Here is a 26,357-nt window from a genome sequence, read left to right as displayed (position 1 = left end):
TTTTCTATAAGAAATACCTTGACTCTTGTGTGTTGATTGACTCTGGCACACCAGGTGAACGACCTCGCTCTTCTGGCCAACACACCAACACCTGAGGTTAACAGGGCCAGTCACCCCTTGGATCCGCGAGTCAGAGCAATGCCGGCCTGACTCTCAACAGCGGTCCCCGGTGAGAAGTACATTGTGAAAAAGGAGTGTTTTCCCCTCAGACATTGAAGATTTTTAGCTGTAGCTCTTTTCACTTCCAAACACTAGGTTTGCGTTTCAAACACTACCCTTTTTGAAAAAAACTTCTACTTTTAGTTCCATTGAACTTAAAATTAGTCAAGGACCAAATACGACATTACACAAGTGACTCAAGAAACTTCAAGCACTAGTATTAAGGATTTTTGGCCTCATTGGTATTTTTACTGCTGGTCTTTAATTCCCCTCTTTTCCTGTCACCTCTCTCTTTGGGAGTCACCAGGCAGCAGCCTATACGGAAACGCTGGGTTATTTCAACAGAGCATTTAAAAACCCAGCGCTAGAATTTTGTGTGAAGCCTCCAAGTTAAGCTTGTTTGTTCCCGTAAGAGGAAGATGTATTGGGAATGGCAGAAGTTATGCAAGCTGAAGCTCAATTCAGAACAGGCAAAAATTCCAGACAATGGCTGGAAGGCGCTGGGGGCAGGGCCGAGCTTCCTGGAATGACTCATATTCATTACTTAAAAATCATTTTTACAGCCTTTGGAAATAACAGATTGTTTTACTTGCGCTCCAACATCAGGAATGATCGAGAAGAACGCATAGAGAGCAATCAAAGTACAGTCACAGTGAACCCAGGCAACAAAATAAGTGTTCCACTCGTCTCTACCTGAATACAATTAATTCACGTAGCAAGCAACTTCACCTGTCAAAAACATGGCAGTTTTAAGCTTGAAGGAACCAAACAGCCCTACCAAGCCGATCGGGAACACCTCGGGCTGGGCACTACTAGCAGTACGTCAGGACAGGCGCCCCCGAGCCCTATCCGGCCCTCTGAAAGACTGACCAGCACTCTAGAGCCCCCGCCACCACCCAGATGACCTCTGGCGATAAAACACAACGCACAGTCCAGCCCAACGCTCTCTTATCAGCACTGAAGTCCCTCAGCACCGCCTCCCGCCCTGCGCACGCGCCGGCCGCCCCCCGGCGCGCCCGAGGCCGGGGACAGGCGCATGCGCAGGCGCGCGCGGAGGCTGGGCGCGAGGCCCGGGCCGTGAGCCTGCGCGGGGGCCGCGTGCGCCTGCGCGGGGGGCGTGCGGCGGGGCATTGTGGGATACTGCGGCCCAGGCAGGCTGGTGAGGCGGGCGGGCGGGCGGCCGGTGGTGCGCGGCGGCGGGGCAGGGCCGGGCCGGAGGCGGCAGGAGGCGCGGCGAGGAGCTGCAGCCGGGAGCTGCTGGGGCCTAACGCGCTCTTCCCTCTCCCCGATGTGTTTGTAGCAGCGGAGCGGGCGGCAGCGCAATGGCTTCAAGCAGCGGCACCGACGTGATCCAGGTCACCAACGTCTCCCCCAGCGCCAGCTCCGAGCAGATGCGGACGCTCTTCGGCTTCCTCGGAAAGATCGAGGAGCTGCGCCTCTTCCCCCCCGAGTAAGTTCCTCCCCCCGGAGCGGGCCCCTTCCTCCGCCTCTCCGCGGCCCGGCCGCCGCCTCCGCCTTCCCCTCCCCTGCCCCAGGCCCGCCTCCCGCCTCCATGGCGGCCGGCGGCAGCTCCCGCCGCGCCGATACTCCAGGCCGCGGGCTGCCCCCGCCGCCGCCCGCACCTCGGTCCTGCCGGGCCCCGCAGCCTCGCCCCGGGTGCCTGGGGCGCGGTGGAGCCCCCTGCCGCGGGCCGCGCTCGGCTGCCTCCGCAGATCTCTTTCTTCTTGACTTGCTGGGCTCTAGTACGGGCCCGTGGGCTTACCGCAATCGCGGTTACTCATGCAATTACGTTATGCACGTATGTGGGGAAAAGATGGTGGTTGATGGCGTGCTGTTACACGCGGGATGCCTCCTGTCAGACGCACATTTTACTCGGGAGTGTTTATTCCAGGATTGTCTCGCTAAAACCTCTGCTGTCTGCATAACCTCTGGAACTGTGGGCGGTTTTTGGGTTGTTGGCCAAAACCCTAAAACTTTTATATAAGTATGCCTTCTTTGCAAGGAATTTTGCGCAAAATGGGCAGGTAATCAGTATACACAGACAATACATATTATTATGTTAGGCGTTAAAATTGATTTTGGTCACTTCAGTTTGATTTGTTTGGCAGAGTCTAATGTCATTGTATGTTGACCTTTTGCATATGTATTATGTAAGTAAAAAGGTTTTCTTTTGCGGTGATGAACCAGGTTTGCTTGATTGGAGAAAAATCAAACAAGAACACAGTCAATTATTTTTACTACCCAAAACTTCAGATTTTTTTTACTTCAGGAAAAAAAACCACCACCAAAGCATTCATTTTTTTTCATCATTGAATCTTCAATCCCTGTTAACACAAAACCAAGAAAATTCACCTACCTTGCTAGCTGCTTGTGTATGCAAATTCAGAAACAGTATTTCTAGTGTTTTTGCAGTTTCTTTATTTGGGTTGGATTTTGGCCATGCCGTGTTAGATGTTAAAGCATAGAAGGAGATGGACTGTATATGTAACTGAAATTGAGGGACAGTTCCAAATGTGAGAGTTGCATTGTTAATAACTGGGGTAACTGTACTTAAATGGCAGAACCATTAATGCTTGGCAGCCAGTGAAGTAACTCACCTTTAAACAGATGCAGTTATTTGTGCTGCTCTGTATTTTAATGTTTTGTTCAGTTTTTAAGGAAGGTTATTATGGGTGAATTCTTTTTCTGAAACTTTGTAGTTCTAGTTACATTAACTAATATATTTAAAGATCACTTTTGTGGTGTTGGAATGAAGTGCTCTACAAAAAACCCCAAAATCCAAAGCCCAGCCCAGCAAGTCTCCCTCTACCATACCTGAGACTGTCTGTACATTCTTCACTTGGCTCCTTTGCACAAATGTCTAGTGAAACACTGGCCCCACAGGACCCTACTCGGTATAAGCATGAGATCTGTCTTGGGGTTTTGTGTTGGAGAGAAGTCTGTGATAGGTATGTTGTGGAACTGGGCTGTGGGAAGAGAAGAGGGGGCTTCAGGGACATCTGCATTGTAGCCTTGTGTCTGTAATGTTTGAGATGACTTAGGTACTAGTCACTATCAGTCTTCAGGGTGATCTTACTGGTTTGTGTCCTAGCATAAGTTTATTTCTGCCAGAAGGCTTAGGTCCTGCTTGTGACTGCTGCCTCCTTTGTTCTGGCACAGGTGCTCTTGTCACTTCAGCTGGGTTGTATTGTTGGTATAGAAAATAGAAAAATACCGAGTTGACTGCCTTGGCGAAGGCTACGTGCTGAGGGAGAAAAGGCAACAAGATGCAAATAACTCCAGTGACCCAGGTGGCAGATACCTCAAATCAGATGACCAAAAGTTACTTACAAGATTTGGCCTAAATGTCTTTCTTATTTCAAAGTCTTAAATAAGAGGAGGATAATACTTCTTCATCTCATAGGGAGATTGTGAAGATTTCTTAGTATTTATGGGTAACTGTAGAAGAGCCATGGAAGAAATTTAATACGGAACAGGAAATGTAGTGAAACTAGATAGGGCTTGCACAGAAGGTGTAGAAAATACTGAATAGCTGTTGACATGAATGTTATATATCTTCATTCTGGAATGTGTGGCTTGGTAGAAAAACAGCGTTTTTGAAAACTATGTAAATGTTGTGCAGTTGATATTAGACCTGGGCACTTTTCCGGACTGGGATTAATTTTTAACCTTACTGTTGTAAGAAGGTTTTGTATCTTTTCCTTTGTGCTGCTGCCCATACAGATGCCAAGGGCTCTGGCACCTCTAGACCTGCTGCAGTTCTCTGCTGGGGTGCTCAGGAATCTGATCTCAGATTGCTGAGTCTCTGATGTCATTTCACACCAAAGGGGGATGTATTTTCTGATAGTGGCAGGTTCTTTTATCTGTTTCTTTTAAAGCCTTTTCTGTTCCTTCTTCTTTAAACTTCACATCCTGACTTTTTCCCCGCCCATGGTGTTCATCTGTTTTTCAGGGGGTAGAAGATGTAAATTGTAATCTGTAAATTCTCTCCGTAGTCTGAATCTCTGTAATTCCCAGGTTATACTTGGATTCTTTCTTGCATATAGTATTTCTGAGTAACCAGTTACATTTTTCCACTCCCTTATTTGATCTTTCTCTTGGTTACTCTGATTGTGCTGTCCCATGTTTAGATGTTCCTTATTCTCCCGGGCTTCCATATCAGATATAACTTCCAGAGCTTCTCTACACTTCTGTTTCTTCACCTTCATCTATCTGCTTATCCCAATTTATTTAATCAGCTATTACACATTTTATGTATAATTCAGCTTCATATTGCACATTAACCCACAACCAGCTCTTTTACTACTTACGTTTTTCCTCCCCAAGCTTGCTTTTCCTTCTTCCTTCTGCTTTACCCCAGCTCTCTTGCCTGGTTCTTGCATTTATTGTATTCCATATAGCTTCATCCTCCTTGGTAGGCAAAACTGAAAAGTGAAAGGAGTGGATTTCTGAGAGTGCGGGGGGTTGTGTTTTTTTTAAAAAAGGGGAAGAGGGGCATTGTGTGTGCATACACACACATGCTGATTTCAGCATATCCTGTTTAGCATATGAAAATTTTGTTTCCATCAAAACTTAAGTTTCTGCTCTGAAACTTGGATATAAAAAAGTTTATGCCACTGGTGTTTCATATACAAACCAATGTGTTCTCTAGTCTTGCTCTTTAACTATGAGTGATCCAGTCAAATTTTTATGGTCAGATAATTTTACCAAAAATAAAGCACATCTGGTGGAGAATATAGAGTTAAGCTTTGATAAAATGAGGAGTGTGCTTAATAAAAATTTCGTATGTGGATGGCATAGTAATTAGCAAGATCTTTTGTCTTATCTAATAATTGCCAATAAAAGTTACACTGGCATTACTTGCAATGGCCACTGGTAGTTGTTCTGCTAAGAGGATGATGACTTCAGTTTCCAAATGACACCCTTGGATTGGTTCTTCTTGGGGGGGGGGGGTCTTTGTTTTGGTTTTTTTTCGTCAGTTTTCTTTCTGGGTGCCTTTTTTTTAAAAAAAAAAAAACCTGTTTCTTCCCACCCAACAAACATGGTAATGTTGAAGAACACCTCTTGTGTGGTCAATGTATTCGATCCAGCCTGATTTTACATCAGTAATAATGCCGCTAATGGTGTTTATCTAAGTGGCAGAAATACCCTTTAAAAAAATCAGACAGTATTTAAGATGTTGGTTGCAATGTGAGGCAACTTTGTTGGAGCAAGTAGTTAGAGGTTATGATACGAAGGTTGGATTTCCCTGTTTATCTGCTATATTTCGGAATCTACGGTACTTCAGAATAGGTACGTTGTTCAGACACCAACCACAGTAAATTGTCGTGTGTCTCAGCATTCATAGGCATGATGTCTGAGAGGCAATTACTAAATTTTTCGATCTCTGGTGAATTAGAATAATGATGTCCTTTTTTAGGTAACTTGAGAACATTCTGTTCTTGATAAATTTCGCTCATTACAGCTTGGATTATAGAGTGACTAGAAATACATTTTTTAAAATGAAATACACTGATTTGTATTAAATGTCAGGCTGCATAAGCATAGCCTTACGTATTTTTGGTAGAACTTGTGGATTCAGGTAGCTGTACAATTTAGTACATAGTGGTATTCGTGTCTACTCTGTCTCATGTTCCCATGTTATCACAGACATTTTAAGAATGTTTGAAAATGCTGTACTGCATTTATGTAATAAATTGTTTACTTTTTTTTAGAACTTGGTTTAGTGTACCATTTGGGTATGCCATAACTTCTTGGTTTACTTTCTTTAAAATTTTACTGCTGTGATTTTGTTGAACACTATGTGCTAATGTTTCTCTAGTTTTTATGCTTTGGATTAGAAAAGGCACCATCTTGGCAAGCTACTTTGTATTCATAGATATGAAAGAGCTAATAGTTTCAATTTTTCTATCTCTGTGACATCAATCACTGCAGTGTTGCTTTCCAGTTTATTAAATCTGCAAGATGTTGGGTGAAATGGGTGTTTCTAACTTTGAAGATCCTAACAGCTGTGATACGCTGGCTCCACTCTAGTTTTTTACATCAGGTGAAATTTAAAGTATATTAAAATGTGATCTGAAGACTTTAATTCTTGCATTTGTGTAACTTGCATGTCAGGCTGGGCCTTTGCTCAGTGGCGGTGAAGGTTAGATAGGTTTTGGCATTTGCACTAACAAAAATAGATCTTGGATGTCTTTCTCGTTGATGTCGAAGTCGTTCTCCTGAATTCTGACAGCACTGTCCGTGCTTTCAGTGCTTGGAGACTTGAACAGTGTTTTTCAACCCAGATAAAATTGTTTTGGGAGGAGGATGCGTTGTGAAGAGCTAGTTTTACAACCTTTTCTGGGAATCTGGTTAGTAAAAGTAGATCTTTGTCATGAAGAATTAGGGAGGATGTTTCAGAGCTACCTCTTTAGGCTAATTTGTACCTCTGGTACTTGAGGGCAGAGCTGAATACCACATGTACCCTGGCCTTGTTTAGGACTTGCTGCTACTTTTGGTACCTGCACTGTGCCTTCTGGAGGCAACTTTTAACTCATCTGCTGCACAAGTGGCCTGCGTACGAATTTTTCTTACTGTCTTTTAGTTTATGTGTCTGATTAAAGCAAATTCTGCACATTTTCAGGATATATGGACTCTCAAAGCCCATTCAGGACCTTTACCAGGTTGATTCTGCCTGCAGTTTTTAGACATTTGATTGGGGGAGGGGGCAGGGGGAGATGTGCATGCTGTTGAATGGCCTAGAAATCTTTTCTGTTGTTGTAGGAAGTAGGTATTTCTGGTTGTTTTTTTTCCCCAAGGAACCCAAAACTTCTGCCTTCTCTTTTCCATGTCTGGGATTTTTTTGTGCAGTTCTGCTGACAGATGCTCATTTTGAGCTGTGGAGTAGGTACAGACTTATCTTGTGAAGAGGTCCGTGCTTACTGATCAGTTATTTAGGAGCTTCTCACCCATTAGTGAGGTTTCAACTGTAGTGTTGCCTACCTGAACTTCTTGATTTTCTTTGCTTAGTTCTGTTACCGCTGAATGATGGACACCTGTTTGGCAGCATACATCTCTTCAGAATGAACTTGGGCAGTTCCTATATGTGTGAGAAGCAGCATGATGGAAGTCTAGAAGCTTTTCTGAAATTGTGTTGATAACTAAAATCATAGTGGTCTTTTAATTGTTATCCTCTTATTTCATAATTCGCCTTAATAAGTATTTGGGGGCGTAAAGCAGAGAGTGTAAAACTACTGGGTTTGTTAACTTATGTGGTATACTTATTAGGCAACTTTTTCTTGAGCAAAATTTCTCTTCTTCCCCTCACAGACAGGTCATGAAAACTAGTTTGCATTTAGGTGACTGGTCATAGATGTATTGTGTGTAATAGAATTAATGTCGGGTTACAAATGAGTCAATAAAACTATTTCTGCTATTTTACAGTGAATTAGCTTCATTCAGTTTAATTTTTTATCTGTGGTCATGCAAAGTGATGTTTGATACAAAACCTGAAATCATGTTCTTGCATAGAAAGTACCTTGTGACTTCCTGGTTTGACGAAAGTGGGGAGCCAGTAGAAGCTACAAGTTTCATGCTGTCAGGCTTGCTTCCATCTAAGTAAATTTTTGGGTTTTGTTTTGTTTTTTTTTCCAGTGATTCTCCTTTGCCTGTTTCATCGCGTGTCTGTTTTGTAAAGTTCCATGATCCTGACTCAGCAGTTGTGGCCCAGCATCTGACAAACACTGTATTCGTTGACAGAGCGTTGATAGTCGTACCATATGCAGAAGGTTTGTGAATTGTTTAATGGCCTATGAAGCCACCATATGATGGCATTTTATTCCAGTATAGTTCACAAAAATGAGGATTAGTAAAATGTCAAACATGTAAGTTATTAACATTTTGAAACCCTTGGTATATTGCCATTGGCCCATGGATTATATGAATTTTTTTTTTACTCTATTGACACTGAAGGGAAGTGGAAAGTTTACCTCTTACTGGTTTTGCGTGTCTTTAAGTTTAGAGTATTAACATCTTAGGCAGAATTATTTGCAAATTTTGCTCTTTATCAGTCTCAGTGAGACATTTTCCTAAACAAATTTACAGAAACAGGTCAACATTTTAAGGAAATTTTGCCTTAATAATTGTTTGCCACTTTGACATAGGTGTAAATCTCTTCATGAGAATGGTTTCTCCCTCCCTGAGAGTGCATGGGAGAGTAGATTAACATTTCTTTGAGATGCTGCCACTGTGTTTAGTTGGGAACTTCCTTGAAAAGGCACTCACTTTCATTGTGACTTCCAGTATACCAAGGGTTTGAATAATTATGGTTTAAATTGAAAGTGAGATCTTCCAAGAGGTGCCAAATGGGCACTGGTATTAGTTTTTTATTCCAAGTTTTCTTGTTCATCCTTGATATATTTGATAGAATTTCACTAAATAATAAACTCTTCTCTCTGTTATTTGTGTGTGTGATTTTTGTAGTGGAGAAGGCAAATGCAAAGCCCTTCCAGATGACTGAAAAACAGTGGGTCCTCTGCAGCTACAGGGGATTCTAGACATTAACTAAAGGCCAGCAAGCACTCAAGTCCCCAAGTGTTTTCCTGGTGTAACCACTTGTTAACTACATTTTCTCTTCTTCTTTTTATTTTTACATTTTAGGGTGTTACAGTAATTTGAAAGGCAATGAGCAGGGTTTTTGGAACTTACCTTAAAAACAAAGTGCTGAGAAGACACCTCTTCTTACAGAAGTCTTATTAAACTCTTCTAGACTTGCTTTAGAAGTAACTGATTTCCATTGTACTGTTTCTTGATTTACTTCTGAAATAATGGATTTTCCCAGATCGCTTGAATTAAATAAATTCTCTGCAGATTAAGTCATGTTGCAGTAATAAATTTGGTACATGGCCTGGGTTCAGACCTGTAATGAAGACATTGTAATGCTGTAGGCTGTCTTTTGAGTCCTGGGGAGCTGTCTTATCTTTGTATTCTTTAAACTTAAAAGATATGAAAACTTAATTTCTGGAACGTAGGAATCTGCAGCATGATCTTTGATTGAGATGTGCTGCTTTTTGAGAGTATAGAACACATTCTGAAATTGCCATTGAGTTACTGCTTCTGCTAGTTTAGGTATAATAACATAGCTGAAAGGTATCTTGTCCTCGTCTTTGTATTATAGCATGATATAGCAGCAGTCCCTCTGAGTTAGTACAAAATACTCTCCAAGGCCCATGGTGAAGATTGTTAGTGTTTAACTTTTCCAATAAGGATAAAACCATTTTTCTCTTTGTCAGTCTGATTTTGTCCATTGTGCTTGATGGTGGATAAATCTGGCACATAGACAAATCTGCCCAGTAGTTTTGTTTCAGATTGTGTAAAGAAAATAATAAAGTAGAATATTTGAATGGGCCTGTTTAAATCAAGGAGTTCCTCATGGGCTGTTTCTTGTGGTGGTCTAGCAGATCACAATGTTGATGTTTTTGGCCTAATGATGTGGCGTATCACAAGAGATAATGTTCAGCCCATAAAGTTATGCCCCCTGGTTTTGTAATTATATGCTCTTGTCCCTGTGCTGGAGTATAGTTTTCCCTGCAAATGCATTCTGCCAGGGTCCCAATTCAACAAGCTATTTAAGCACAATACAGCAAGGTTCTTAAAACTATAATGAAATTGCTCATGTGCTTAAAGCCAGGCATATGCTTAATTACTGTGCTGAACTGGGCCCTTTTATCTTTTATTTTCTATTGTGATAATTCTGTATTAATATTGCCTGTCACTAAAGTGAATGTTTATTATCTGTTTAGTGCAATAATTATCCCCTATATCACAAGCGCACTCCAGTTTTAGCATACACAGACATTTTGGTGTTGGCTGTTGCTTTGTGTTATAGAACTATACACAAAGTCTACGGTAAGGTTTAGTATTTGTAATTTTCACTGTGATATTCCTAGATTTGGAAGGAACTCTTAAGATTAAAGATGGCTGGGGGGGTATTTAGGTTCTTTGGTTAATGTTTGTTTCTTTTGTCTGTTTCTTTTTCTTTCATTTCTACACATTCATGCAGTATTTCATGGTTCTAACAAAGCAGCAGTAAAAAAAACTTGAAGCATGAAAATTAACTGGTGAGGGGCCTCATTGCTTTTTTTAAAATTGTAGTTTATTTATTTCTAAATACTTTTAAAAAAAACAATTAGAGGATCAGATGCATGATTTTTTTTTAATGGATGCAGATCTTCTATGAGGTGTCTCAAGATAAGTCTGAGGATTTGTATTTAGATGCCAGAAATGTTGTAGTTGCACTAATTTGAAATGTTTAGATATAATTTATAAATATCCTCTGAGACATAATTTTGCATGCAAAATTACCCCATAATCTCTCTGTAGGTATGTTAATATATTTATGCATTAATGCCCTTTATCTAAATGACCTTTTTCCCCCCCTCTCCCTCCATAACTTTTGGTATCTAAATTGATGACAGCTCAATGACACAAGCAAGATAACAGTGCTGTGTATTATACATTTGTTTATATTATCGGCACTTCTCAGTATAGGTGGAAGGAACCATTACCTTTATTTAACAGTGGTTTTTCTTTTTTGTTGTTGTGTTTTACAGTTCTTTTCCCTGGTTCAGCCTGAACTATATACCAGGCCCTGCTGAAAATACCACCCAACAGTTTTCTTCTGCAGCTTATCCAGTTTCTCTTAAGTGCCCTGTACATATTGTATGTTTTATGATGAGATGCAGTTTCTTAATATGTATTACAGAAACACTACTGGTATTTGCAAATATATAGTAAAATTGTTTTATTGAACTCTCATTCTGGGGGCTTGGGCACATTAACAAATTAATCCATCTGTATAGGGCTTTTGCTGTTGGATAGAATAAAAATACCTACATAATTACTTGTTTTATAGTAGGACCCTTAAAATATGTGCAGAGCAGGCAGTAAAATAAGACACTTGTCTTAGTTGGCTGCAAGATTTTGGGCCAGAAGTTTCTTCTGAAATGGCAGTATGTAGCAGCATTCTTGGTACAATAAGCATGGCACATATTGGAACAAATGCATTTTACTGCACAGGTAAGGAATGTGCCACGATATACTGTATGTATGCACCCAACCACCCACAGACACACATACACAGCGTGTATTTGAAGATCTGCAGAGACCTTCATTTTCATTTGACAAGTCAGCAAAAGCCCTACGCTTGATTCGACAAAAAATATTTCCATACCTTCTCTTTAAGTTTTACAAAATTTATATGGTAGGTTAAAAGAAAACATAGTGAACTGTACCATATTATTAACCCCTAAATCAAACTTTTTTTGTCTTGTGTATCTTGATTTTTCTGTGTGCTTTATAGTGAAGCAGCCGACACGAGTCGTTGTTCATAAAACAGCTTTTGAAAGTTGAGAGCACACCCCTGGAGAACCGACTGTGCTTGCTTACGTTTGGTTCATGACTTAAAAATCGAGTACAGGTGATGAAATCTTGGCAGTGTTAACAAAAAAGTAGTGTGTATTGTGCTATTTTTTTGCTCTAGAAACTTAACCATTTGTAGAGAAAAAGGAACAGTCAAATTTTCACACATTGAAGTTTCATTCTGACAAAAAAATTAATGATAAATATTAATAGACATCAAGCTTTGTATTTTAGCCAACATAAGTACTTTCAACAAACTCAGGTGGTGTATCAGGGAGACATTTTCTGGGTGTATTTGTGTATTTTCTGCCTTTGAAATGGAATGCATTCTAATGCAAGGCTATTTCTCTGCAGGAGTTATTCCTGATGAGACTAAGGCTTTGTCTCTCTTGGCACCAGCTAATGCTGTGGCAGGTCTGCTGCCTGGAGGTGGACTCCTGCCTACTCCCAACCCACTTTCTCAGGTAGGCTTTCCAGTTAGGCTAAAGTCAAGGCAAATTATTAGTTGTATTGTTAGATTCTAACTTACCTTCTCTTGGGTTTTTTTAGGACAAATAGACCGATGTGCTAATACAGATTCCTAAATGTTTCAGTTCATATACCTCGATGGATTGTTACAGCTGTCTGATATGAATTGTGGCAAAATGGCGATAAGTTGCCAGATGGGTTAATTTTGTTTCCTTAATGTGATACTTCTGGTATCTCAGGGGCCCTGTGTTTATCTCTCTTTCACCCCTCTTCTATCTGTTGCATGCTTACAGACAGATTTGACAAGCCATAGACATCTCGTAACTTTTAAATTCATGAAGTTCAAGGAGCTGACATGCTGTGGAGATACCTTCTGTTAATACTCCAGCTGAGGGGGAAAAACAGTAGCCTGTATTTGTTCAATATCTAAATACACGAGAATTTGTGTGGAAGATGAACAGCAAGAATAATAGATTGTGGAAAAAGTTTCAGTCAAAACACATACCTTATTAGGGAACAGAGAATCAAAGTACTAGAGGCAAAGTAATAAGAGTAAAGCTTCGTTAATTCTGCAGTTCTCACATCTGCTTCATCTTGTGCTTAGCTCTTTGTGTAGCTGCTGTTAGGGTTTCTGATTGCATGAAAGATACACTCGCCATTGAGTTGTTCAGAAGGTCTTTATAACCATATGCAGAGGGAAAAGTCTAAAATTTAACTGTGAAACTTGAGGAAATGGATGGAAGAAACAAATGCTGTCTTAAAGGTTTCTTTCACCTAAACCTGTACATATATAAATTCCTGAAAACTATTGTTGAACCACCTTAATTTTAGTTCTGTCACTCTGAATCCCCACCTACTCCCAATCCATTTAATGGTAGAATTTATTTAACACATCCATTTTTACGGAAAATGAGGGTGGATGGTCAGTTGTTGGTTTTTTTTTTTTTTCAAACACATCTTGAAAGCTTGTTACATAGCTCCTTTTGGCTGTTGCTGGGGGTTGGGCACCTAACTCAGTAAAAATGAATTAGCTGTAATTTACATTCACAAAATCAACATGTGGGAATGTGACTTTTTATTTTGAGACTGCAGGGAGAAGCCAATACAATTCAAGAGATCAGCTAATGGAAAAACTCGTCAAAAAGTGGAAGGTTCTGCTCCCTTGCTCTTGGCTACATGCTCTTCTTGCTGCTGCTTTTGTGGTGGCTCTGGAGCTCATCTGCTCCTGTAATGAACTGTTGTGTTGGCCTGATGCAGACAGCACAGAAATAAGTTCTCTGATGGCTCAGTGGGTTGAATTGGTTGACAAGTGAGTCTCAAGTGCCGGAGCAGTCAGAAGGGAGGCAGTGAGAAGGAAGGAAGGGGGAGCAAGACCTCATAGCAACAGGACAGTGTTTGATTAACATAAGGTCATGAGGGTTTTAGCATGGTGTGTGTTTTGTGCCCCCATATGTTTTGATCATGTCGCTTTAAATGGCCAAAAATGAGGTTCCTTTATGAGACTTCAAGATTTCTCTAAGGAATTCACATGTATGCCATCATCCTACATATTCTTTCAGTAGCTTTCCAACCCATTTGCCCGTTTTAAGCGAGTTTGAGAAATTTCCAGAGAGGTTGTAATATTATATTTTCTTTTAACATAAAACATGTTAATTTCAGTCCTAAATTGATTTAGATATGTGGTAGCTGGCTCAGAAACTTTTTCATTGTAACACTGGAAAACAATTTCATTTTAAACTGTTTCTTGAATGCAGTAGAATGCTTTACTTTCTTACTTCCCCCCGTAGCCCATCCTTGGGATGCAGAGAAAACAGAATTTCGTTTTAGAATATTTATAGGAAAAAAAATCTTTCATACACTAAGCTTTGAAATACCCGAATAAGGAAAACCAAAATACTCTCACTGGCCTTAATATAATGTCTTCTGTAGCTAGAAGCCTAAGTAAAACTTAATTCAGGTTTCCACGTGTCTTAATGCGTGGGAATCTTGATCTAACCGCTTTTTATCAATGGAATATGGCTTTGTCTAATTGCTGTCTTTGTTACAGATTGGTGCTGTTCCTTTAGCTGCTTTAGGAGCTCCTGCTCTTGATCCTGCCCTAGCTGCTCTTGGGCTTCCTGGAGCAAATTTAAACTCTCAGGTATGTCACACGTTCTGAAATTTCCTTTATTCTCCCTAGCACATGCATAGTTTGACTAGCATACATGATGCTCTTAGTGTTCATCAGTATATTAAATAACAAGCTGGAGATCTGGAAATACTATACTTAGGTTTGAAGAAGTGTTAAAAAATATTACTTATTTTTAAAGACTTGGCTCAGTGTAAGCTGCTGGCTCATTTAAATGTCTTTGTTTGTATAAACATAGCATGTTTATAGGTGAACGCTTCGTTACCCTATTTTCTTTTTTAAATGTAATTTTTATTTATATCAGTTTAACAGCCACTGTCTGAAAAATGCAGGGATTGATTTTTCTGAACACCAGTTTGGAAAAAATAGTACCTGTAGGAGTATCAAATTAAATGCTAGAAGGACCTAAAAAATAATTTGGGTCTAGTAATCTAATATTTCAGATATGTGTCATTATCAAGCTATGAACCTGTCTTGTACTGACAGTAAAAAAACTTGACTTCTTAATTTTGTAGGAGTAGAAAATACTGAGGAGACCTTGTTAGACTGTAGTCTTTTTAAAACTGAATAAAAGTACTTAAGTACTAAGTAATAGTAGAATATTCGAGTTAACATTTGATACTGTACAGAGAACATGTTTTACAGGTACAAAAATTTGATGCATTGCTAAGAAATCCATCATTTAGCATCCTCTTTATGCATGCCATGTGTAGTAACAAGCAAATAATGGTGATAATGAAATAACAAATGGGACAAAAAGCATTCTAAATGCGTATTAGAAAAATACAAATTTGGTATGATGAAGATTTGTTTCCTCTGTCCATTAAGCCAGCTGATTGTAACAAACTGTTTAGGTTGAGCATGTGGCTGCCTCTGTATAAAGAAAATTATTGGGGACTAACCATTTTGTTGTTAATACACCACTGCTACAGGAAGTGAGCAATTGTAATAATATCTGGATTTTCCTAAGAGCTGTAAAGTATGTATTTTTTGTGGAATTTTTAAAGTAAAGAAGCTTCTGTTTATTCTTCATAAATTGACATTGAGACTTCCCACGGACAGGCAACTTAGCTCTCTTAAGAGGTCTCTCCTTAAGTAACAGAGAAATAACCTGTAAATATCAGAAGTGTATTTGTATATTAAAGTTCTTTGACTCTGTTCTGGAAAGGGCCTGTGCTTGGTTGCTGTAGAAAAAAACCAACTACCTAAGCACCACTGAAATGTGATGTTGGCACCCTCACCACCATCCACAAGTTCTAAACCAGAACAATACGCCCTTTCATCTGTGACTTGGGCGGGGGGGGGGGTGGGTGTTGTTTTGTTCTTTCCTCTGTAGAGACTTTGTGCTTTAGCTAATGCTTGAGCATACGTTCAAGGAAGGTAATATTCCTAAACATATACATCTTCCGACAGGGTTTAAACTTTTTTCTTTTTTTCTTTTTTTCTTTTTTTTTTTTCTCCTCACAGTCTCTTGCAGCAGATCAACTACTAAAACTTATGAGCACAGTGGATCCAAAGTAAGCATCAGTGTTTACAAATACTTGTATTGCAATACACTTGAATCTTGGGAATATCTGTTGTGATAAATTATCCAGTCTTTGTCCTGCTGGATCTAATTAAGGTTGGAGAAGACTAATGTCCTGGGGATCTTGTGCAGACTCTTTTCTGTGGTAGAGAGAAGGGGAGGAAATGAAGATTATCCAAGTTGCTTGCATCTGTGGAATAATGCCGATTAATTTCTGGGATTTCATTTTGCTAGAGACAGAAATTCAGTTTTTTGTATGTCATTTTTGTCACTTCTGTGTCTAACTGTAAAGGTGCATCTGGCACCTTAGTCCTGCAAGGTCGACATGGAGGGGCTGTAACTGAGAATGTGCCGAGACCAGCAACTGTTGTAAAAGACAGTAACAAAAGTCTATGTATGCTACAGCTATCAAAAGATAACAAAAGACAGCATCTTTTATTACTTGGTAGAAAGAAGGAGCAAATAACAGTAAGCACAAGTATTTGCTCATTTTATTTAAGTATCCAGAAAAAGGATAATTTTATTCAAAGTATTATGGCTTGGGGACAGCAAGTAGGGAAGGATTGTAGTGCTTAGTGTGCCATTAAGCTACTGATAACATTGCTGTGGGATGATGGAAGCATATGCCATTGGAAAAAAGCTATTAGACACATTAGTAGATGAAAAGTCTACTTAAATGCAAAGAAACCACATCTGCCTCAGAAAGCCTTTGTGTTGCATATTGCATGAAACTTTGGAGAGAATTCTTTCCGTTCTCAACTTCATGAAAGATACCGATGTATGCTTGCCCTGCTGCTGTATTAGCTAAATAGACTTCTAACCCTGTTTGGCTGTTCCATTGTTTTTACATTGTCAGAGCAATCTGACCTGTACCAGGGGATAAGGTTATATATGTGATCTATCTTTGTTTTAATACTGTTCTGGTGTATTATTACCTATTTTAAATTGACATTTCTGTAAGCAGGGAATGCGTAACTGATTGAACGAAATAGTTACTCAAGTTAACGGATTAGATAAACATCAGTCAGGTATATTGGGTATACCTGCCTGGTTTCAAAGCCACCTTGTAGAACACACGTTCCACACTTAAAATTCCACCGGTGTTTGTATGCTTCTCAGTGTGGCTTACAAAAATGAAGGCTGGCTCTCTACTGCGTAACATAACTCTTTCCTGTGGAGTTGCTTTTTCAGGTGATGAGAACTGAAATTTTGTTGTGCAAAAATGTTCTGAAAAGTCTCGTTAGAAACATCTGTGCAAGACAGTACAAACTTTCCTGCGATTTACAGTTTACTGGAATTCTAAGAGCTGTATATGCTAGTATCTTGTGCTGCTGTTTTCAGCACAGATACCGCATCTTGGACTTAATACTCTGTTGCCTGAATGGTGACAGAATGCAGGCTGATCCAGATTCACTTGGATCGGTCACTTGGAATAGGCTACAAACGGACAATGGAGGCATTTCTTTCTTGGATTCATCAATACTGAATTTCTAAAATTCTTTTTTTATTTACCAGGTTGAACCATGTAGCTGCAGGTCTTGTTTCACCAAGTCTGAAATCAGATACCTCGAGCAAAGAAATAGAAGAAGCTATGAAAAGAGTACGAGAAGCACAGTCATTAATATCTGCTGCTATAGAGCCAGGTAATTTTAAATTGTAGAATACTTTGTTCAGTTCAGGATGAGAGTTTTGATGTAGTATATGATAAAAGCTAATAGTCTGTTGCAAAATATTGGCTTATTGGCTTAATGGTTTCATGTTCTGCACTGACTAATTTATAGTTGACAGGTTTTTAATTGTCCTACAGTGTGAATGCTGCATGCGTTCTGCAGAATGATGCAGGGAATTAATCATCTGTTGTTTTTCCCAAAATTCATTTCATCTGAGGGCTGCAAAATGCTTGAGCTGCCCCTGATGGAAGTTCATACTGCCATCTCTGAGATTTCATTGGAAACAGCAAGTGGCTTAACCACTTGACATCCCAGTCATGTTTGTTCTTGGGGATTATTTCCTTCCTTTTAATTCCTAATCTGTGGAAGCTTGTAAGTAATTTTTTTTATTGAAGCTTAGTCTGATAGGCCTTATTCTAGAAAAAGACACAGCGGTTCATCCATAAATGTCAGATCCACCAAATCTGAGAAGCAGTAACTTGGAACTCTGAAAATACAGTTTTGCAGCCCTCCTGATACGTTTTCAGGGAAGAAAATGCTTTTATTATACCAGAAAAATGGGCTGATAGTTTTGCTTGAGGCTTTTTGTGGGAAATTCAAAACAATAATTTGAGAGATTTCTTCAGCCCTTCCCCAAACAGCAGAAATTCTGAGATTTTTAACAAGACTTCCCTTTGCCCTGCAGCTGTCATCTTTTAATTGACTTAAACATTTTCTGAATTTCGACTTCTTCAGTTTTGCATAAAACTCTATGTTGGTTTTATGTCACATACCCGTCTTTGTCATGTGTTTGTTGTTCATGTCATCTTGTGAGGAAAAGGATAGATAAGCCTTAATTTCAAATGTCAAAATATTCCGTAGGTTTTCTTTATTATATCTATAGCATGAAACTCAGTTTGCTTGCCTTTATAAAATCTTTTTGAATATAAAGTAACATTGGAGGGTTTGCTATGTTTTTCCTTCTTAACTCTAGACAAAAAAGATGAAAAACGAAGGCATTCAAGGTCAAGGTCACGCTCAAGGAGGAGGAGGACACCTTCTTCATCTAGGCACAGGTAGTTAGCTTATTTGAATTTAAAAAACCACACATATCTGAAACAATTCCTTCCAAAATACTTGTTGGAAGTAACACTTCACTGGTGGAGGCTGACAGACGGAAGGATGTCCATGACCTGAAGAAAGCTGAGGCTGTGACTTGGCTAGGCTGTGCTGTGAGAGGGAGGCCCACCTCTGTTTTTGTAGAAAGGGTCCGAGAGAGATGATAGTAAAAAGTATTTTGAAAAATAAACCATTGCAGAAAGCATGTCAGGGCACCTAGTTTGGACTGGACTCTGATTTTATTTATCTTGTATCAGATAAGAAACACCTTAGCGCAGAGCCTTGGTTGTACACCGCCCTCACTACTATGGATACCTAAGGCATTGTAGGCTGTCCGTTTTACAGTTCGCTGTTCTTTCTTCAGTCTCTTTCCAGTGTGCTCATGTGGCACTTAAAATTTGTCTTAACACCAAGTACTAAGAGGCTTCGCTGAGCATTGTTATTTATGTTTGTAAACATTCATCTATTGGGCTGTTGGGTTCTAGTATGTGCAGCAAATTCAGCTTAGTGGAAGTCTCTGGGACAAAAGTTTTTCTAGCGTTTTCTAGGTATGATTTACTTGGAGATCAGGTCTGGTCAGGTGTCCTGACTAGAGATCTTAATATTGTCCTGCCCAAACAGAAAGGCATATGGCTCGTTTAAGCTGTTGGCTTGTCAACTGCAATTGGACAGTGCGTGCCAGTGGTCCGTGCAAAGCCATTTTAACAGTGGCCTTCCCATTTGTACTTTGCTATTTGCATGTTCAGTAATTGGCTTGTATTTGGTTTAGTGTACTAAAAAGGTCTTTGCATTTCTGTGTGACTTAGCAGTTTTCCTCTACAAAAGGACTGATACTTATAAGGAGAATAGTAAGAGAGCTGACAGAAGCATCATTGTTCTTTGACATTTAGCATTTGTGCACTTACTCTTCCCGTTTCCTTGGCGGACTCAATGAGACTCCTTTGCTGTTTTCTATGTTCTTTTTTCTGTATCATTGTGCATTATACTACTATTAGCACTGAGCAGATGGATTCTGAACGGTATATCAAAATTTCATATATTTAACTCCCTTGTACGATGTGTTACTGGTAGACGGTCAAGAAGCAGATCAAGGAGAAGGTCCCATTCAAAATCAAGAAGCAGGAGGCGATCCAAAAGTCCAAGGCGAAGAAGATCTCATTCCAGAGAGAGAAGCAGAAGGTCTAGGAGCACATCCAAAACCAGGTGATTGCTTCAGTAAATCTAATCTATTTGCTTTAAATTAAATTACTAAATTCTGGTGCTTAATTGAAAAAAAATAATCAAAAACCACACAACCCAAAATGTTAAAAAAAAAACCCACAAATAAACATAAAACCTAGGGCACAATGAACTAGTGGTTCTTTTTAAAGTCAGAGTCTTTTGTAACATGTCACAGAATTACAATTGCCCCATACACATGCAGTTAGTTACATAAAAACATGTAACATGCTTTTCCTGAGAGTCAACAGATGCAGCAGGAATTAGCTGAATCACTCACTAGCTGTCTTTGCAAAGCAGGAAATGTGAGCATCTAGACTTGCAGATTTTGTGCTGTTCGTACGCAGAAGCTATCAAAGAGCTATTCTTTATTTTGCTATAGATAACTGTAATCTTTGTTGCCATTCATACAGTGTGACTGGCCCCAGGAATACTAAACAATGTATACTGTCCAGTGTAGTTACCATGTCCTCATTCATTTTCGTACATGGCAAAAACAGTGGAATGCTGCTTGAATAGTTTGAAACCGACTTGCACTTAAAATCTGTGTTTTACTTAAAAGGGATAAAAAGAAGGAAGAGAAAGAAAAGAAACGTTCTAAAACTCCCCCCAAAAGCTACAGCACAACTAGACGATCAAGAAGCACAAGCAGGTATGGTCATATGAAAGTTTTCCTTGGTCTATTTTCAGCATGCTTTATCCACTTCAATAGAAATAGCATTCTTGTGTGTAATAGGGCGATGATTCTGTTGTGGATATATTGGGTGTATGCACAAACACAGGGATATGCTCTCTCTCTATGTCTGTAAGCTGCTTTATTTCCACCCCCTGGTTCCTGCAGTTTTGTGGAGGTATTGTTTGGACTTGGAATAGTTTTACTTGCTGTATATCAAAGAGAGTGTGATGCTTTGAGGTCACTATTAAACTCTTCCCTGATTTGTGGAATAAATACATGCAAAGTGTGTGCCGTTCTTTTTTTAAAAAACTTCTAAAAATTAACTTGCCATATTAACAAGAACAAACTGTTTCTATTTGCAGAAAGAGTCAGTGTCCCTAATACAGTCTAAGCTAGCGATTTGTTTGTGGAGGTAGAACAGGAAACAACTTAACTCTGCTGAGCAGCAGCTGTGTGGGCTTTGCAGTGCTGCTGATAGTATATACCCATTTAGAGTTACATGTATTTACTCCCTGTTGTTTGTGCTGGTTTTGGAGCCAGAGATGTATTTGATCTCTCTTTTCTGCAGAGAAAGACGACGTAGAAGAAGCAGGAGTGGAACACGGTCACCTAAAAAACCTAGGTCTCCTAAAAGGAAAATGTCCCGGTCTCCATCTCCGAGAAGGTCAGTAAGCCTCTTGCCTTAAAAAAACCACCAATAACCAACTGGTTTTTGGGTGGAAAATTCCCAAGATGTGAATTATAGCAAAGATCACAGTGGGGTTATTTCGAAGATGGTGTGTGTTTGGCTTGTTCCTTATACCTAGCCAGTAAGCTGACTTCTCAAGGGAGAGTGTGCAGCCTGCTACTGCTTTTACCATAATTTAATCAGCTTCAGGCATAGAGGATCTCTGATAGTGCCCAAGAACTCCAAACACGAGGTGTTCAGGGGTGAGGAGCAGGAGATACCCAGAGTTCCCGGCCCATGTGGCTCTGTACAGTAGGAGTCAGCTGGCTTTCGGGTGGGCCTGGGCGATTTGTGATCCTCTCCCTGGATGGGGGGAGCATGAGGTGCTGCTTTAAAATGCTGCAGTGTTGTGTTCTTAACACAGTCTTCCTTCTGCTTTGCTTTGTTGTATGAGCCATAGCTAAGAATTGGGGATGTTTGGTGATTCTCTGAAAGTGAATGGTTTATCTTCGCTGCACACTGCTGTTTTCTGTCTTTAGATTTGTAATGAGCTATGGGTAGCGGTCTGGACACTGTCTGTGTTCCAGTTACGCACTGGTGTGATAGCGGTTTTCATTCTTCTACGTACTTTTATCATTGTAGACATAAAAAGGAAAAGAAGAAGGATAAAGACAAGGAGAGAAGCAGAGATGAGAGGGAGAGGTCAACAAGCAAGAAAAAAAAAAGTAAAGACAAAGAGAAGGATCGAGAACGAAAATCCGAGAGTGATAAAGATGTGAAAGTATGTTTAAAAACCTGTCTAACTTCCCTGCCTATGCTGTAGTATTAACCTTAAACCAACAGGGGCTTTGAAAGCAAGTTTTACTTTTTTTTTTTTTATCTCTGCAAAGCAGGTCACAAGGGATTATGACGAGGAAGAACAAGGATACGACAGTGAGAAGGAGAAAAAGGAAGAAAAGAAAATGGTGGATTCTTCCTCTCCTAAAGTAAAGGAGTCTGCCGCTGATAAAGGCAGCGGCGATTCAGCAAGGGAATCCAAAGTCAATGGGGATGATCATCATGAAGAGGACATGGATATGAGTGACTGAATTTTGCCTTTGCAGTGAACAGAGCTGCAGACGTGCATCAGTGTCATTCCTGTGTGATTCTTTTATGCTGTACTTGTTAATCCTAAATCTAGATGTATACAGCTCTGAGCTATACATGGTTTGTAAATCTCCTGATACTAACTCACATCAAAAGCTTTATAGAAAGGTAACCATTCTTGTTCTGGCCAAAAGGGATTGTGTAGCCAAGCGATTTTTACTAACTTGGTGATGCTTCAAGCAAAAGTAAAAAGCTGCATGCATCTACAGCAGGCATGGACTGTTTGTTGTATGATCTCCTTTAGTAAATCAGCTCACTTATGATAGTGTTTCTAGAATTTGATTCATTGCAGTAATAGAGCAGTATAGGGAATGCACTGACTGCATGTTGATTGTGGCAGAAACATCCTACATGTTCTAAAGTCCTACAACATATGGTGGATCTACTTAAGGGTCTTAAGTGTGACTACACAAAGAAATTTGACAGTACATCTGAAAATATGCGTTCTGATATAGCTAGGGTTTTTTTGTTTTGTTTTGTTTTTTTAAGCCATGTGGCTGGGGTTAGTTTGTTTGTTTTGGTTTTCCCGGTGGGTTTTGTTTGGCTTTGACAAAGTTAAAATGCACTAACCTTTTTGAGGGCTTTTGGGTTTTTTTAATCTGTCAGTTGAAATCCATCTCAGGAGACTCGTAATAGTTTGTAACTTTTCTTCTTGAGCCTTGGGAAGTAAAAATCTCTGCTCAGTCAGTGCCCAGTCATTAAAGGTTGATTTGTGCCGTTTTCATAATCCAGGTCGTGTTATTTGTTAATGAGCTAAACACATTGCAGAAAGGTAGTGCATTTTAAGATTGACCTTCATATGCTTTTAAAAGCAAGTCTACTTGATAATGTACTTTTTACTTGATCTCAAGTTGTACAAACTAATGAATTTGTGTTTACTGTCACTGCAGTAGTAATCTTATGCACACAGTGATTCCATGTTATATGCAAAGTAGTTAGGCAAGCTGTTTTCTTAGTTACAGAAGTTCGAGAGCTTTTACTTTTGTGCAGGTAAAAAGACAAAAGTAGGCTACAGTCTGTGCCATGTTGATGTACAGTTTATGAAATTGTTTTACAAAACTTTGATAATAAAACCCTTAAACTTATACTTGTGTTCCTATAAAACTCTGCTGGTATTTATTTACACCACTGAATGTATGAAACTTTACCTCATTCATTTAGATAATCTGTTTTTCCCCATCTACCTATTTTAAAAAGACCGTAACAACTCAGTGTCTTCAAAAACTGTAAGTGTGGTGACAGAGCTGCTCAGCCTGCCGTTTTACCTCTAGTCACATATGTTACACTACAGAATTATTTTACTTTTGGGGGAACAAAGGGGATGAGCTTAAATGGGAATCTAAAGGTATTATGGAACAAGTACTTTAAAAAAAAATATGTATTTGTAAAAATATTTTGTATTTTCATTGAAACATGAACATTCACCTCTTCAGGATGGTAACAGAAGACTAGCAGAAGGAGGAAGCAGCGTGAGCTTTGTGCATATCGAGTAGGCTGTTAACATCAACCAAGGACTCGACTGGTTTACATTAGTAAGTTCTGGAATGAAACTGTAAGTGGTGCTTGAAATGCTTGAATCCGATGAGTCAAACCACCTTCTTTCTAAACCGTCCTTCTGCCCCAGGCAAAGTGGAACTTGCCATTTAGATATGCAGTGTCATTTTTAGATTTTGTAGAAATGTAAATTTTTACCGTTTTGAGTATTTTGTCAATACAGAGAGGTATATGTCATACAACCAGTTCTAGGGATTTATTTCTAGCGGAGAGGGAAAGGTGATAGTTCTTGTAATAAAATAATAAATAAGACATGGACAAGGTGCATGATGTCTTCATAGATGTGCCTTTTTTTGTTGTCATCAAGATATTTATATGTGAAGTACAAGAACATAAACCGATTTATAGTAATAAAGTAAACCTCCTTGATCCTTAGACCGTGTTGTTGTGAAAGTCATTCACATGCTGCAGTGAAGGACCAAGTCAGGGTGTCTTACGTGTAATGAAGTGCCGCTTCTCATTTATTTTGCCAACAAACCAAGCCATGCTGGCTGTTAACTGTGTACCTCCTGCAGTTTTGGTTTGTTGCCTTGCAGGGGCAGAGCAGGTAGAGCCGTGTGGTGAGGGGTGGCTGCAGGGAGCAGCCTGCCCTCCTGCGTTGCTCACACCTGTACCAGAGCTTCCTCTGCATGCCACATTGCACACGGCACTGAGCCAGAACTACTTTATTTTAGTAGTTTGAAGTTGGTTTGCTAATTATTACAGAGCACAGGCTCACCAGCCTCTTGAGGGGAGGCCTTCCAAGTCATGTCACACCTCTCTGCAGGACTGAAGTATCCTGACACAGCAGTAGCTCCGGGGCTCTGGCATCCCTGCAGCTGGGCTGAACGGAGCCTAACTGGCAGTTTTTCCGCTTGAAGTTGTGCAGAGATGCAGGCAGCCGTGGCCCTATGTGGTGCAGCACCCTTGAGCACTGCGTGGCTGGGTCACAGCCCAAAGGTGCTGAAGCACAGTGACAGTAACTTGCTAATTATGAACTGAAGGATGAGGGAAAGTGGTTCCTTGCTTTTCTCCCGGTGTCTTTGGCAGGCTGCAACCACCAATCAGCAACTATTTTTAGACCAAACCTAAAACTGTTGGTACAAACACCAGGTAGGAACCACCGGTGAATCATGTTCTTTCATGGGTTGCAGCTGCTGAAGCCCACGCAGTGTTAAAAGGTTTCAGCAGCTCTCCTTCCTGCTACCGGAACTAAAACCCACAACATTTTAGGATCAAATAGGATTTGCTTACGCATCGGCCTTACATTTGCTGTTGTCAGATTGCAGCTTCCATTCAGATCCCCAATAGCTGAGACTTTCCAGTGGTGCCCAGTGACGGGACAAGCAATGGGCACAAACCGCAACACGAGAAGTCCCACCTGAATATGAGGAAGAACTACTTGACGGGGAGGGTGGCAGAGCCCCGGGCTGGGCTGCCCGGGAGGTCTCGTCCCCGGAGACACTCAAACCCGCCGGGAGCCCCTGCGCTAGCTGGGGGATGGTGGTGGTAGTGGTCTGCAGAGCTGCCCTCCCACCCCACCATGCTGTGACTCTCTTCCACTTGCACATCAGCAGCAAGGTGGCCAAAAGCATATTCCCTCCGATCCTGAGGAACAAGACATCTTTTCCTCCAAAACAAAACTAAAAATGTCAGCAGTGATTTTGCTCCAAACCCTCAGACAGCCTGCACGCAGCAGTATTTCATTTGGAATGAATGTGGATGTCACACGTTAAGAGAGAACAAAGTACCTCAATTCCGATGGAAAAAGCTCTGTCCTACTGTTGACACCAGGGAATTCCATTTCAATAGCTGGGCCACCACACATACCATATGTGATAGAATGTCTTGCTCAGTCCCTTCATAGCAACCTGGAACGTCCCTAGCGCTGTCCTACTCCTTGTAGAAGTACTTTGCCTTGCGGCAGCTGGGCTCGCAGCTGCCCACACTATTGAACGGTGTGTTGCAGCAGCATAAGGGCTACCACTGCACCGTTCCCTGAAATCTTTGCTTTTAACCGGTGATGTTTTAAGCACTTTCTGTAACTCCTAACACGAGCTCTCCTTACCCTTTATAAATACGACATTTTAAAAGTTAGCATCCCCTATAGAGGGATGTCCTGATCTTTGCTTTGATCAAAAGCTCAACTTTTGATGCTTGCAGAGGGCAAAAAAACAATTCTAAGTAAAAAAAAAACCCAAACAACCACAACTAAAAAACCTTGTACAAGACAAAATGAAACTTCAGAAGTTCCAAGTTTTGCTCTCCAAGTCATCCAGGGTTCTTCAGAGAGGCTACTGTTACGACCAATTGTCACATCTTGTTATTTAAATGACTGCATTCCTGGATTTAGGGGATAAAACTTCCATAATTACTGAAAAGGTCTCCTTCCCTCCCTCCCAGGTCATGATTTCTCACCCCTTAGACCCAGGTAAATGCCAGAAACGAATGTCTCTGTCTTCCCACTGCTGCTATTCCACTGGGTACTAGACAGTCCAATAAAATCTGGACCTTTACAGGGCTTAAAGAACAATCTATAATGAAAATGCAGGATTTTATTTAAAAAGTGACCCATGAAATTCCCTTGAAGAATGTAGCAGTATGAGCCTGTCCCCTCAGATCGAATCCCTGCCCAGAGACGCACACCTACAGTGTGTGTATCCTGTAAA

At 40.3% G+C, this 26,357-nt stretch overlaps 1 protein-coding gene across 5 annotated transcripts; it reads left to right on the top strand.

Annotated features, from left to right (window-relative positions):
- The first annotated feature begins 1,044 nt into the window (after positions 1-1,044).
- Positions 1,045-23,240, top strand: SRSF11 (serine and arginine rich splicing factor 11). Of its 5 annotated transcripts, none has more exons than XM_080406622.1 (13): positions 1,045-1,310; positions 1,460-1,609; positions 7,795-7,928; positions 11,914-12,023; positions 14,075-14,167; positions 15,623-15,672; positions 17,196-17,323; positions 18,324-18,405; positions 19,520-19,651; positions 20,229-20,318; positions 20,911-21,006; positions 21,652-21,790; positions 21,903-23,240. In XM_080406622.1, the coding sequence occupies exons 1-13, from the start codon at positions 1,060-1,062 to the stop codon at positions 22,095-22,097; spliced, it is 1,650 nt and encodes a 549-aa protein (XP_080262748.1). In that variant the 5' UTR covers positions 1,045-1,059; the 3' UTR covers positions 22,098-23,240. The 5 variants fall into 5 exon arrangements, with proteins under 5 accessions (XP_080262748.1, XP_080262747.1, XP_080262749.1 ...); XM_080406621.1 differs by having other exon boundaries at positions 21,900-23,240; XM_080406623.1 differs by having other exon boundaries at positions 1,192-1,318; positions 21,900-23,240.
- The last annotated feature ends 3,117 nt before the right edge of the window (positions 23,241-26,357 follow it).

This window comes from Falco punctatus (genome assembly GCF_963210335.1).
Source record: "Falco punctatus genome assembly, chromosome: 11".
Classification (NCBI taxonomy): Eukaryota; Metazoa; Chordata; class Aves; order Falconiformes; family Falconidae; genus Falco; species Falco punctatus.
Note: the sequence above shows the minus strand (reverse complement) of the source record. Positions and strands in the feature narration are given on the sequence as shown.

What these genes read in the sequence shown, in the direction of transcription:
- SRSF11 (XM_080406621.1), top strand. Translation starts at nt 1,060, where the DNA reads ATGACCTCTGGCGATAAAACACAACGCACAGTCCAGCCCAACGCTCTC. An exon ending in ATGAGCACAGTGGATCCAAA is followed by an intron (nt 15,673 to 17,195) that starts GTAAGCATCAGT and finishes TTTATTTACCAG; the next exon opens with GTTGAACCATGTAGCTGCAG. An exon ending in CGATCAAGAAGCACAAGCAG is followed by an intron (nt 20,319 to 20,910) that starts GTATGGTCATAT and finishes TCTTTTCTGCAG; the next exon opens with AGAAAGACGACGTAGAAGAA.